This window comes from Lutjanus erythropterus, chromosome 15 (assembly GCF_056507025.1).
Source record: "Lutjanus erythropterus isolate fLutEry1 chromosome 15, fLutEry1.hap2, whole genome shotgun sequence".
Lineage (NCBI taxonomy): Eukaryota > Metazoa > Chordata > Actinopteri > Lutjaniformes > Lutjanidae > Lutjanus > Lutjanus erythropterus.
In genome coordinates this window covers 21,263,997-21,278,919 of record NC_139331.1, presented here as the reverse complement: position 1 = coordinate 21,278,919, position 14,923 = coordinate 21,263,997, and the positions used below count along the sequence as shown (strand labels likewise).

The 14,923-nt window shown below is 37.7% G+C and overlaps 1 protein-coding gene across 1 annotated transcript in view; it reads left to right on the top strand.

Moving 5' to 3' along the window:
• Positions 1-14,923, top strand: part of lama2 (laminin, alpha 2) — a 256,482-nt gene continuing 241,559 nt past the window's right edge. Inside the window, exon 1 of the mRNA XM_084737401.1 lies at positions 1-186. Within this exon, the coding sequence (XP_084593527.1) occupies positions 120-186 (67 nt within the window). The 5' untranslated portion in view covers positions 1-119. The remainder of the gene's footprint in view (positions 187-14,923) is intronic.

Genomic DNA, 14,923 nt, shown 5'->3' with positions numbered 1-14,923 from the left:
TTTGGGTCAACTTGTGTGAAACTTTCCTCTGACATTCAACTCATCACAGAGCCGCGCGGGAGGACAGCGCTGATTCCGAAGCGCGCGCGGGACGATATCGAAGTTCTAGAACGGACGACATGACGCGACTTCGGCTCGTGCTTCTCACCGCGTTGCTATGGCAATGCTGCCAAGGCCAGCAGAGAGGTGAGTCCAACACCCCACCCCCCCACTAGAAACTGTGACAGATAAGATTGCCGATCGATATACCAATACACGGCGTCGCGAAAGTCATTTACCGTAAAATGAGCTGGCTGTCAGTCATTCAGGTCTGCTGCTTATTCCCCTTAATCAGCTAATCAGTCAACAGTTAGCTAGCTACTCTTTAGTTGACTAACCTAGCACGCTAGTTATACGACAAGAGAGGGATACTTTAAAACATCTACACATCGTGTGGAAACAACAAAATTGCTGTCAAATTCCTGCAACTTTCCCATCACAATCAGTTATTGAAAACACTTGTGATAATGTGTTAAGTCTAATTATAACAAAGACACTTTGAATGAACAAAAACAGCTGTAGTGACAAGAGAGCACAGATGACAGAGACACATGCTTGTAAGTAAGTTTGGAGAGGTGCCTGGTCTGTGGCAGTGATGAAGGAATCTTTAACTTAAGTAGAAGTTTTAAGTTCTTAAAACCTTACTCGAGAAAAATAATGTCAGTGCTTACAGCTGCAACTAACGACTGTTTTCATTATCTGTTAAACTCTGGTCCACAAAAGGTCAGAAAATAGTGAAAAATGTTCATCATTGTCTTCCAAAACCCAAGGTGACATCCTCAAATGTTTTGTTTTGTCCACGATGTTCACATTTCAGAAGCTCAGGTAAAACATGTTTTCTCAAAAAAAATGACTCAAAATGATCCATTGATTATCAAAATAGTTGCACATTCATTTAATGATGAGCAATTAATGCCTTAATTGACAAGTTGTTCCTGGTCTGGTTAGTATTATGAGCAAAAGCAGGCTAAAATTACTCATTGTGCTGTAAAATGGTCCCTGCCAGTGTTTTACTGCAATTTCCTTCACATTCAAAGTCAACCCATTTAGAGATAATTGTTTTTCACTGGAGAGAAAGGGTCTGAAAAATTGTGTGAAAAGTAGCGAGTAACTAAAGCTGTCAGACAGATGTAGTGGAGGAAAATGGATGTAGTAAAAATAAAAAGATGCATAAAATGGAAATACTCAAGCAAAGTAAAAGTACCTTGAATTTGTCCTTAAGTACAGTACTTGGGTTGTTGTACTTCCACCACTGGTCTGTTGTTTTTAATTTGTAAAAAAAAAAAAATGTTATGACTCGTCAAGGCTCAGAGAACTGCTTGTCTTAGATTTGTTGTTATTTTTGGACTCGTATATCAAGTTAAGCTGTTGAACTTTAGATGACAGACCCTGACACTGCGTACAGTAAATGTATGTGCAAAAACAACACAAATAGATGTCATTTTGACATTGGCCTTTTTGCAGTTACAGCTTAGCCAGCAGAGTAAATGATTGTCCATTGTGCACTGTCTGTCATTTAGTCTCACAAATTATGTCTACCCCCCAGGGAGTGTTGCTTTTCAACTTTTCACATAGCTCCACTTAAATAGACACTCACAATGTGGACTGCACACAATGATGCTACTGTACAGGCCATCTGTTCCATTGTTAAATGGTTTAGAAGATTCTGCTTTTAAAGGAAGATGTTTTTGACAATAAGTTATCTATACTAACTGTTGACAGTTTGCCAAGGTGTCACTTTCAGAAAGATGTGAAGTCCTTAGTGTGATTGATATTTCATTTTTAGCAGGTTAAGTATGGAAGTGGTCTTAAGTGTCTCTATCATGTTTCTGTGTTTTGTTAATGAACTGACAAACACCCTCAGTGCTTTTAATCTGGGTGACAGGACATTTTGAGAGTATCTAGCTTCTGTAGACATATTTCTGAGTGAAACAGGATAGGCAGGCATGACATAATGTTGGAAGGAATTTGATTTGAACATTAAAAAATGGGCGTCTTGTAACTCGACATACCTTGATGTTGCTAGCTAGCTGTTAACCAAAGATATTTTATATAGTAAGAAAATGTTTTGTTTGCCTCCGCCTCAATATAATGAAAGTGAATTGATTTTTTGTGGTGCATTTAAAAATTACATTTCCAGAAATGGCATCTGTGTTTGCCAGGATAATCCGCAAACCTTATTGTCAACTGTTATCTGTAGAACTTTTTTCTGCCAAAGAAACGGCCCCTATGAAAACTGCAGGAGGATGGAGGAGTTGGGGTGTATGGATGGCTCAAACAAACACAGGACTTTTAACCAGGAGACCTGGGTTGGTGTCCCATGTGAAAACCAAATTGTTATTTAAAGTTTTAAGGTACATAATGTGACCTGTGTCAGTAATGTTACATGATAAACACTTGAAGGGTGTCTTTTGTTTTGTTTTGGTTGACAAGTTGTTTCTATGTATTTTCCAGAGTAATGGATGGTTTCTGGAAAGATACATTTACGAAATACATTTCTAGAATACTATTATCAGTGCTTTGAACAAAATAGACAAAATTCAATTCGTATTCATGGGCGGAATCTCAGATGAGTCTCTCAAAGCCCAGCCAAAGAAAAACACATCAATCTGCATGCCCCAATACCACAAGGGTTAAGTGGGAAAACATAAATATATGTTTTTTTGTCATTTAAGTGAACCAGTCATTTCAAAAATCAATCATGTTCTTTGTTTGTTAGGGCCGTGACATAGTCAACAGTGAAAAATGAGCAACAATGCCCTCAGCAGAGATGGGGATTGACAGCTGGGACAAAATCAGTATAACCTGGTGCACAAGAAGAGTCCAAATATTCATGTAAATTACAGATTCTTATTTTCAGTCAAATTGTCCCACTTGATAACAAAGATGACGACACTTTTTGAGGATGTAAACAAATTCTTCTGATGCATGAAGATGAACATATGCATGTGTGTAGGGTTTGTTTGCAGGTGTGTATCTGTAGAGCAACATTTTTTATCGCTGGTGAATGTCGCTTGAAAGATGAGACAAATCTGGTGCTCGTTATGCTTTTTTTCAATTTATCCTCTTCAAAACATCTCCAGCTAATGTTTAACCCAGGAGTGCTTTGGACCTCCTGCAGAGGGAAGGTGGAGGGGGGGTGGATGTTGTCAGGATGTGTGTGTTTCTGCATACTGTGTGTGAGTGTGTGTGTGTATGTGTGTGTGTGTGTGTGTGTGTGTGTGTGAAAGAAAGTGAGTATAAGGGCAGGAGAGGCCATCTGCATTAAGAGCCTCATTACCAGGCGTGTCAACCAGGCATGCTCTCTATCAGCGACAGAGCTCAGAGAGACACCAGGAGATAATCAGAAAGAGAAGAGGAGGAGGAGGAGGAGGAGGAGGAGGAGGAGGGTTGAAATAGAGAGTAGAGAGGAAGGAGGGTGCGTTCAAGAGTTATTAGGCCTGTGAGGAGACGTCGATGATAGAAAAAGGATGGTTGAAACAGGTAGATGGAAGGTTCAGAGGACATGACATGGAGGGGATGAGGTTGGAGTAGTGAGACAAAGTTAGTGAGGGATTGGAAGTATACACAAACAATGAAAAGTTGAATGGAAATTGAATGTTTTTTTTGACAGTTTCCTCAGTTTCAACACAGCGCCTTTGCTGGTTTGAGGAGTGAGAGGGAAACACACAATGATGATGAAAAGACACTGACTTTTTTGGCAGTATTACAAAAATTCAAGCAAATTTGCAGCAGAATTGGGCAGAATGGTTGCTTTATACCAAATACCCTGAAGGCGTCTCATCACACTTCACTGCAAAACAATTTATGGATAAACTGACTGAAGTTGTTAGTTGATATAAGTTTGATAATTGATTTATTGTGTAAGGGCCCTTAAAACTGTTTCAGTGAATAATGTAACTATAGATAATTTTTAATTACTTTGAATTGAAAATAAAGACCGTTTTAACCACTTTGTTTTGAATTTAATCGCCTTACCTTGTATTTAAAAGTGCTTTATTTATCAAGGCACACAGGTAACAAACTTAATAAAAAACAAACTGCCACAGTGGCGAGCTGACATCCTTTTTTTTTTATTAACAACTTATTCACCTGCTGCACTCATTTTCTCACTTCATACTGTTTTTGTTGTTGTGTGACATGTCAATGGTGCAAGTGAACAACACACGAGTTAAATGATTGGCTGTTTGCATGTCACTCGTAGAACGCTCCATTATGAAGGGATATGACAGGCAGCCAGGGCGTATGCATTATGTGCTTTCATGGATGCATACATTTAATGCATTCAAATGACTGAACATTTTATCGATCACTTTTCTCATTGCTATTGATGAAGTGTCTCTTGCTAATACATATCACTATTGATTTATTGCCCAGTTGAGCCCATGTGATGACAGGTGTATGTTTTTGTTTTCTTTGGCTGCTGTTGCTTCACCATCAAAGTTGTGAGGATTTTTCTGAACCTTCATTTTGAGATTGTTGCTCCTTTACTTAGTAAATGTAAATGTATTGTTATAATGCTTAAGAATCACGGAGCTGTAAGTCGTTTGTCATCTTGAACTGGGTTTTCATCTTGGTTTGTTGCCAGTGTTAGTCAATAGATGTTAAGATGAATTCTATTCTATGCATCTTCCACAGCATCATCATAAAGCCAGAGACTTCCAGTGTTATTAGCAGCAACAGCCAAACAACTGCAGTGTAGCTTGGACTGCATGATTTGTTTTGATCCTGTGAAGACCTTGTTTTATATACTTCACATATGTTTTGAACTCTTTTGTATCAGATAAGATGAATGCATGAGAGTCTAGAGCCAGTCCAGTAACTATCTATATCGTTAAAGTCAAGGATGTGTGGGTGTCACTGGGGAAAATTTGAAAAGTTCTGAGAGGAAAAGTTGACTTGTTGGAGTTGCTTGTGTGTATTAATGTGAATATTAGCAGCCTTATTTGCATGAATGGGTATGAAGTTAACTCACTGGAGATACCAGTGTGGAATGAATCCAGACAAGGCTGGTAAACCAACTGAGAAATCAACATTTTCATTTTATCAAATCCATGTGACTTATTCATATTATTGCTGTCCTGCAGAAACCTCATACTGCATCTTCAAACAAGCAAACATATCAGGACGGGTGAGAAAACTGATTGATTTCCCTGTTGATGTTTATCGGACTTTGGCATAATCAAAGGTGCAGACTGATCCTACGAAATATTTTCTTCTAGGGAGGATTTATGCTGAAAATATGAAAAATAGTTCATTTGTTGATAAAAGGTCTCTTCAGAGTGACTACAGATGTGTTTATAAGTTTATGGTAATGTGGATTTAACCAAGCCGCGCTGAATGCGATGTGATGTGAACTCACCAGAGGTATCACAGTGGATGTGATGTGAATCCAGAATGGGTTTCTCTGCCCATCAGAGAAATCAACATTTTTATGAGGTGAATTCATCCCAATGTCATAATGTTTGTAAAATATGTTGATCTCAGTCTGCTATGTTAATGTGAAAGCAGCCGAGCTTAGCTGAATGGATTTGATGGAATACACCGGAGGGAAAGCCCTCAGACTTTCTCAGCCTGGGACCCAAATTTAGTGAATATAATCAGTGTGTCCTAGAAAATAAGAAGGAAGGAAGGACAGAAAGAAGGCAGGGAGGAAATGAGGAAGATTGGAAGGATGCTCAGCTGTTTACACTATTTAGCTCTGTTATGTTTTGTCAAACATGGCTGTTCTCACAATTTTGCAACCAAAACAGTCTTGGAAAAAAGGGTGACAGTGTCAGAAATGTAGAATAATCATCTCACAATGTGACTACTGCTGTGGCCTATGTCTACTAATCAGCCAATAAGAATGCATGAACATATGTTTATCTATGCTATCCTAGTATAATTGGCATGCTACAAATACTTAAAGTTACCGCAAGCTCTGTTTATACTTGCACTTAGTCTGTTAGCTTGATGCTAACACCTAATAAGAATTCCATTGACAGGTTAATCCCATTATAAGAAATAATCATATTGCTGTCCGTGGTAATACTACCCCTCCAAACAGATCCATTTTATTTAACATGCTTAACACAAAATGACACGTGTGCTCATAGTTTCAGGTATGAAATTTAATCTGCTCTATGGGAACAAACTAAAAGCTGCCGACTTCACGGTGACTTCACATACTAACTCAGTCTGTAACTCAAGCTTCAACACTCCACGCTGACTAGCTAAAGCAACCTGAAAGGGTCTTTTGGCCTGACGTCTTATTTATTTCTTATGGCACTAGCACAGTGAGCAAGAACAGCTAAATGTAGCACTGTGCCTCAGAAAGTATTTTACTTACAGATTTCAAATGCAATACAGCAATGATGCTGCTGAATTAAAACTCAAGAGAGTGACAGACGTGGTGTCCATTGTTTTGGGAAATATGATTTATATTCTGCAATCTCTAGAAGTGTATGACTCAACTTTTTCTCATGGTTTTGTTTAAAAAAAGCATACAAAAGTCACAATAAATTGTGATATTGAATTGCAGTTGTGTTTTGTATATCAACTTGACCTGCAAAGTAGTAACTACCACGGTTAAATAAATGTAGCTCTACCTTTTAAGTACAAGGACGTTGAGTTAAATGTCTAAACTGGTTTGAACTGCCTGTGTAATTATGAGAGGAAAAAAGGAACTATAGTGCAGAACCTGTGGTGTTTTTGCTGTGAAACACCTTTGATTGAATTATGAAAGTTAACATTGAGCCTCATCCTTCATCATTCATCAGGCCTCCCATCAGATATGAAAGTTTATGCACTTTAATTACGTGGGTTGTTGGATTTTTACATTCAATCTGGCACTTGAAGCAAGTTGTATGCTCAATAAATGTAACCATTTATGAGTAATTATAATTCGTGAGATTTGACATATGACATTATAGCGCTTGTATGTGTATGTTTGTATATGTTTATAGCTGGTTGTCATACCATGTTTGTGATGTTTGACTTCAAGGTCGCTAAGAATTAATCAATGACATTGTGCCAAAGACACAGATCACATGACCACCAACAGGTGTGTGTGTCTGTGTACTTTAGAGGAATCCTCTGGGGGCTAAAATTAGCCAGGTGCTAAGTTGGAGCGGTGGTGAATCCTTCCTGTCAATAAAAAGACATGCAGCCGGAGAAGAAAACAGAGAAAGAGGGGTTAGACTGCACTGACATTTTAAATCTTAGTTGCTTGTTTTTTTTTTTCTTGACACTTGTCATAATATGGGGCAGAAGTAGGTCAGAACACTGGCTTGCACCTAAGTGATACCTGCTGATTTCTCAAAGTTTAAACTCGACATATGTTACTTTTTGGCCTTGAACTAAGTAGCAGGAGTGCTACATGTAGGATATTATATAAATAAATCCTAGTAAGGGTGAGCAGTTTGACAATTTTAGATTGAGATCATGAGCAAAGGCTTCCACAATATACTTTCCAGGCTAATTGCAGAGAATTTTATTTCATGTCCTCTTACTTTTGTTGCCAAACTTAACATAACTTCATTGACTTGCAGATCTGTGCTACATAAACAAACCAATAGAGTGACGTAGCCAACTAGATGGCTATGCTGATTGGATGAGTTACTTCATGTGGCTCTTCCTTGGCTGATATATTATAAACAAGGCAATGTAGTTGTGAGTATTTAAAATGTGTTATTTTATGATTATGTTTATGGGCAATGTAGTCAGAAAGTCTGTCATGATAGTCAAGTTTCACATGAGTAGATATTAATAATTATCGATCATGTAGGTTGTGACTGATGACATGTTGTGTACTCCAGAGGGTGGAAGCAGCTGAGGTGACAAAATAAGTTTGTTATATTACTGGCCTCGGTCGGGGAGGTATCCTGCAGTTTGCACACAATGCCACTCTGATAGTTGTTGATCCATACATCGCTTATCAGTGGTCAGGTCACGGTGGCAGTCCGAGCATGTTCCCCTCTTCAACAGTGCTTTCTAGTTCCTCCACCTCAGCTGGCTCCTTTCAACATGAAAGAGCAGCGATCCTACTCTGAGCTCCCTCCGGATGTCTGAGCCCCTCACCCTATGATAGTTTTTGTCCGACTTAAAAAAAGAAAACCCACAACAACAAAAGATTCCACACCAGTGAGCTGACCTGTCGTTTTTTTTTTTTATCTGCACTTATTTTGTTACTGTTTCTGTTTGTCTCACCTGTAACGCCATGGTGTTTGTTGGCTCACATGCTGTTTCAGATTGACTGCTTACATGTCACTGTGGCACCTAGGAATATTAAAGGCTGTTAATAAGACGGGGTTATATGTTAAATGATTGGCTGTTTTTGTGTCACTCATAGCACACTCCATTATCTTTATTATTATTATTATTATTTTTGTTATTATTATTATAATTATTATGGTATTATGTGTAAAATTACATGGAGCTGAAACAGACTTTTGTTTTAGTGGTGAAAAGTTCTGTGTCACTTGATGCACATCCCAGTCTGCGTTTTCACCCTCTGAAAAGGTGTTTTGTGGTGGTTTATGCTGGTAATTATCAGTTTGTGATAGTGCGGTTCATCACTCCAGCTGTGTTTTGTTACTGTAAAATGGAATACACTTCCATTTAAGTATATTAATATACAGTTCATGGGAAAAGTGCTATTCATCTCTCACGTAGCGTAACATGGTATTTACATGGAGAAAACGTGGGCTTGTGTAATTTAGATTGGAACGTGGATCAGTGACGTGAGTCTGATATCTGATGAATGAATTGCATCAATATTGGATCAGTCCCATCTCTAGTTTCAGTCACCATTTTGAAGCCTCTGTAGTATCTTTTAGTTTTAATGGTGCAAATGGAGAAACTCATGCTAATTGAAGTCTGGCTATAGTCTACAGGGCATTTCAAAATTTATAAAAAAAAGACTGTAATTTAGATTGTGAATCATAATTGCGATTAGGCTGAAATAGATCATATTATTTTTTTTTTTACCAGATTGGCCACGACTAAATAGCCACATTCATTTTAAGACATTAGTATGCTTTGAATAAAAAAGTCAATTATCTAATGCTAATGCTGCTAATTGTTATTTGGCACAAAACAAAAAAAAGGAAAAGGATGCTGTTATTTCAAGCAAGAGCTTCTTGCAATTGCACATTGTGGAGGAAGAGAAAAGTAGATAAAAAAATAAATATTCTATACATATATTTAAATATTATTTACATGTTTTTCCATTTCAGTAAAAGATAAAACAAACATGCATTGAGGAGTGAGACAAGTAGCAGCTTTCTCTTTACTGCAGAAAGAAAAGGCGTTCATAGTCTCCATTTTGAAAACACAAATAGTGACTGGAACAAGATAATTGATGTGACCATGGTGACATTTGTTTATGGTAATTATACCCGTGTATCCCAATTAATTTGAGAATAATGTCTGCCTACGGATGCTCACAAAGGCTACGTTGTGATTGCACAAGCAATGCATAAACATGTGATATATAAACACAGTGCAATGTTTCATGGGACAGTGTTTATCCTAATGCATGTGTGATAAGACTCAAAATATTTGGCTCAGTTTGTCTTGCATATTTGATTATGTGCATCTACCACTGTTTGTGTATTTGTTAGTGTATGCTTATTACAGTAGCGTGTTAATATTTGACTTGTGCTTTTCCCTGTGGGGCTGTGCTGCCTCATACAAAGCACATCTTGCACTGAACAAAATCTAGGTCTGTGCATGTATGTGTGTACGCCCATGTGTGTGCGCGAGTGTTTCCTAGCTGTTTTGTTGTCAGAACAGCATTGATAATGCTGAGGAGAAAATCAATAGTTAATTCTACCAGGGACACAATAGCTGCTCTGCCCAGCTCCATTCTACTGTGGGCTTAGACACAGAGAGAAACAGGGCATGAGTTGATGAATTGGTAAGTGTGTGTGCATGTGAGTTCATATGAGGTGTGCATGTGTGTTCACACTAGCTACTGCAGCCAGACTGTTGAGTAGGGTCTCTCTGCAGAACCGGAGGCAGCAGTTTCAGGACCGCACCTCCAGGACCGCAGTTGTAGGACCCTCTTGTTTTCACAACAGCGCCACGTTGCGAGTTGTTATTCAATAAAAAGGATGTTCACAAAAAAGACATGTCTTATGTTTCTGAACAAAATGTAAGATAAAATGATTCTGGTATGTTTTAGAGCAATTTTAAGATTTTTAGGCATATTTTGATGATATTTGGATAATATCAGGAATCACAATTGTTTTGGCATTTGGGTGGAATAAACCTTTAATAATGAAGTACAATTATTTTGGCATTTGGGTGGAATAAACCTCCAATATTATAGTTAGAAAGTACCTTTAATATTGTATTAAGTAGTATATGGGTGGAATAAAACTCCAATATTAAAACCTAGGGGCCTAGGTTTTAATATTGGAGAAATGCAGGTGTGAATCTGCGTATTTTCATTATATCTGGATAATATCAGGAATCACAATTGTTTTGGCATTTGGGTGGAATAAACCTTTAATAATGAATCACAATTAAAACTTTAATAGTGAATCACAATTATTTTGGCATTTGGGTAGAATAAACCTTCAATATTATCGTTAGACAGTCAATAGTATTTTGCTGTCATCCAGTTCAATAGGTGGCGCTATCGCAGAAAACCTACGGTCTTTCGCAGAAAACCTACGGTCTTAGAAATGCGGTCCCAGAACTGTGGGGGTCCCAGAACTGTGGGTCTGAATCTGCAGCCTCCGGGTCTGCAGATAGGTACTATTGAGACTGTTTACTGTGCCTAAAAAATAAGCAACACTGATATGGATTTGCAGGAAAATAACATAAAAATTGCACAATAGGGTGGATGACAAACTTTTTAGGTTGTGGAGTACAGCTCCCAGTGAGTTTGAATACACTCCTTATTTTAGGCTACATTCTGCTCGGAAAGAATCCCTCGGGTTTGCAATATATATGAAAAATAATGGAAATTAATTCAAGTAAATTTGTTTAATAGTATCAGGGCTCCATGTTGAGAGGCTTCGAAATAAAAATGTGAACTGTGAACTCATGTACTGTGTACTCCAACTTGTAAAATTCAGTGGGTCATTTCACCAAGCAGAAATAACCACTAAAATGACCCATCTTCACTCTGAAGCACCAGTCCAGTGCAGTTTGGTGGTTTTATTCCTCTGACCCTTTTTTAGGCTTTCTCACACATCAGCTGCTGCTGTTGAGTGGGTAAATTGCTCTCCAGTAGAATTTTACTTTTAGCCTCCCAGGTAGCTAACTTGAATAGTAAAGAGTTGAATGTAGGTTACTCCTTGGAAGTTTTACTGCAGAACTCATTTTAACCAGTTGTTAAATCCAGCACTGAGTCCTAAAACTAAAACAACATTCAGTTTTCTCAAGCAAATTTGCTTTTACCCAATCAGATGCTAAGGGCTTTAATCAATTACTGTAATTCTATTCACTGTTGATTCATCTGCTGATAATTTTCTTGATTAATTGATTACATTTTTTCGGTTTATAGAGTATCAGAAAAAGGCAGGGTCAAGGCTCTGTACTTTTTCAGTACAACAGAAAGTAAAACAACAAAAACATCTGTAATTATTTTGAAAAAACAATCTCAAACAGTGGCCAATTGACAATAATACATGTAATACTTAAAGCAATAGTTCACCCAAAAATGAAAATTCACTCAATATCTATTCACCCCTGTGCTGAGGTGAGGATGGGTGAAGATCTCCAGTTTACAAAACACTCCTGGAGCTTCAGCAGAAAACAGCCTTGCAGCCGAATCCAGTACAATTGAAGTGAACGGTGACCAGTTTTAAAATGTAAAAAAAGAACACAAAAAAACCCACAAAATGTCTCCATACTGCTCATGCGGTGTAATTCAAGTGTCACCAAGCTGCAACATTAAAATTTGACCCAAAAAGATGCCAGTGACACCATGTTTTTAGCCTAAATGTCAACTGTAGCTTCTCAGACCGGATCGGCGTGTACATGCCTGAAGTGGGCACACAGGCTCTCGCCCAAGCGGCGCAATGCAGTTGTGCATGACATGTTTGAAGTGTTTCCACAGACAAACTTTACTTCAGTTGAGCAAAGTCGGCACACAGCTTGACACTAATCTTTGTCCATTTTCACTGTAACTTACAGGGAGCAATTAAAAGTACAAGAGCTTGACCAAATTGAGCTAAGCCAACTAGCATGCTCACGCTTAGGACTGATTTGGCAGAATCTACTTTTGCATGCCTTGATATAAGTGTGAGAACAGTAGGAAACATAAATAACCCAGTTTGGGCCACAGGACGTGCCAAACCGAGGAAGCCACATACCAATCTGAATACACTGTACCGAAACACGATGTTGCACCCCCCAGTGGAAAGTGAAAAAAGACTGTTTTCAGATGTTTTAGTAACAGCTCAAAACTCAACAATATTCAGTTTATTATTACATAATCACACAAAACAAACAATAGCAGCAAATTTTGAGAATCGGGAACAGGTTAATATTTGATTTTTTTTTCTTGAAAATTGCTTTAAATAATTAATTGATCAGCAGCATTTCCTATTGATTTTCTGACAGTTGACTAATCCCTAGATTCTCAAACTGGTGGTAGTTAAGCTCCCTCTAGTGGTACATAGAGGAATCTCCTAAATCTTTCAAATGAAATAATTTAATTTGAGAACATATAATCAAAATACTAAAATTTTAAATTAGAATACTTAAAATGTGAGATTGCTGAAATGTAATTTAAAATAAGTCATGGTCATATGTTTTCAGTATTTTCAGATGTGGTGCGTGGCAGAAAGTCTGATAAAGACTGGACTAATTAATTAATTGATCAAATTGTTTCAACTATACTAACAATTTTTCTTGTTAGCAGACTACTCAGATTTTTCATATTGTGTCTGGCTCTGTCGGGAAAGTCTGTTTTCACTCACAAAAGGGCAGTATTTATTCATTTGTCTCAGGAAGCTGAACTTTAACTACCCTTTTCGTACTTTGAAAATCCCGTCAAGTAGAACGGACAGTGTTCATGTTAAATATTTATGTATGTATGTCTATGAGAGGTAGATCTGAGTGTAGGTTCACTGTGGGATTTGACACTGTGACCTTGTGTCTAAGGCACAGCACGCCTGACATACAGATGTACAGCTGCTAAAACAGAGGCTACTGACCCTTACACACCTACACACATGCACACATTCAAACACACACACACAAACATTCACACACAAACATCTGCAGCTGCAAAGACTTTGGGATGACCTCTGTTTCTTCATCTTTCTTTCTCTATGTCGTTCTCTCATCTCTGTCTCGCTCTCTGATCTTTCTGGGTGCTTATATTCTCCCAAGGAGCTTCCTGTGGCAACACATGGTGTCAATAATGAGCCCCCCTACACACACACAGACAAACACAGACACACACTCAGACTTTCCCCTCCTCCACTATTCATAATCCTCCATCCCCTCTCGCCTTCTTCTTTCTGTCCTGGCCCCTCTGCTCTTTCTTTCGTTCTCTCCTTTCATTCCTTGGCCTCCTGATCAACCTCCTTTTCCCGCCTTTATCGCCTCATTTACTCTTCTCCTTGTCTTTCTAGTTGATCAAAAGAAAACTGCCATCTATTTTGATTACTGATTAAACATTTTTCAGGCAAAAATGTTAAACATTTGCAGGTTCCAGCTTCTTAAATTAGAAGATTGGTTGCTTTTCTTTGTCATTTTCCACCGTAAAAGTCTTTGCGTTTTGGGCTGTTGGTTAGAGAAAATAAACAATTTGAAGATATCACTTTGGGTTATGGAAAATTTTGATGAGCATTTTTCACATTTTTTTTTAAAATATTTTATAGATTACATGATTAATCATGAAAATAATCATCAGGTTAATTAATTAAGAAATTAGGGTAAATTTTTTTCCAACTGGCTGCCATCAGTCCAACAACTGATGATTGCTGATACATTTGGGCTACGTTCCACAAGCTCTCTTTTTTAGTCTGATGCAATGGTTGTCAAACTTTTTGTGCCCAGGGCACACCAAAGGGCAAACCACAAGGTGCACTTTTATTCCAGTCTGTGCGAAATGATTTGAGAACGTACAACTGCACAAGTGGCAAACACTGGGGTTTGCTTTGATGGAAGGTTTTAAAGGAATTTTCTTAGGTATAGAATTTGCCTCTATTTTGGGAAATTAGTGTGTATGAAGTACTAATATAGTAAATTGAAAATTAATTAATAACTTTTTGTATAGTTATATATTGAAATAATAATGTCTGTTGCTTACTCATTCTTTAGAAATAGACCATTACATTAGTAAAATAAAATGACAAAAAAATCATCCCAAAAATTGGCCTTAAAAAAATCCCAAATGGCAAGGGACCTGCTGATATGTTTGTCCCATCACCCTACACCACTAATAATTTGGATGCATTGCCATGAAATTTGGAGGATAAACAAAATACACGTTTGACTAGTAAAATTTGACAAACCAAGTGTGCAACATCCTAAAATAGCTGTTTCAGAGCTTGAAACCTTTTGATATAGGTGACAACATGGCCTTGTCTTTGGCAGCATCCTCAGGTAAAACTTATCTTATACATATAAACTTATATTTATCACTCTGTGGAAGAAATGATCCAAGAAAAGTACTTTACTTACCATACAGAGATTACTACTGGAGAGATTGATGCTTTTCAGGATGTTTTTTCTGAACTAGCCTGTCAGACAGTGCAATGGCAAAAAAAACACAAGTGGCAATGGACTATATGCTACCAGTATCACTGATGTATACACCAAGTTACTCAACCCTAATAAACACTGATAAGACCTCCTGCATACTGTTAGATATTGAATCAACAAATCAGCAAAAGGTAAAATATTTGAAGTTAATAGCTGATATCTGTATTGA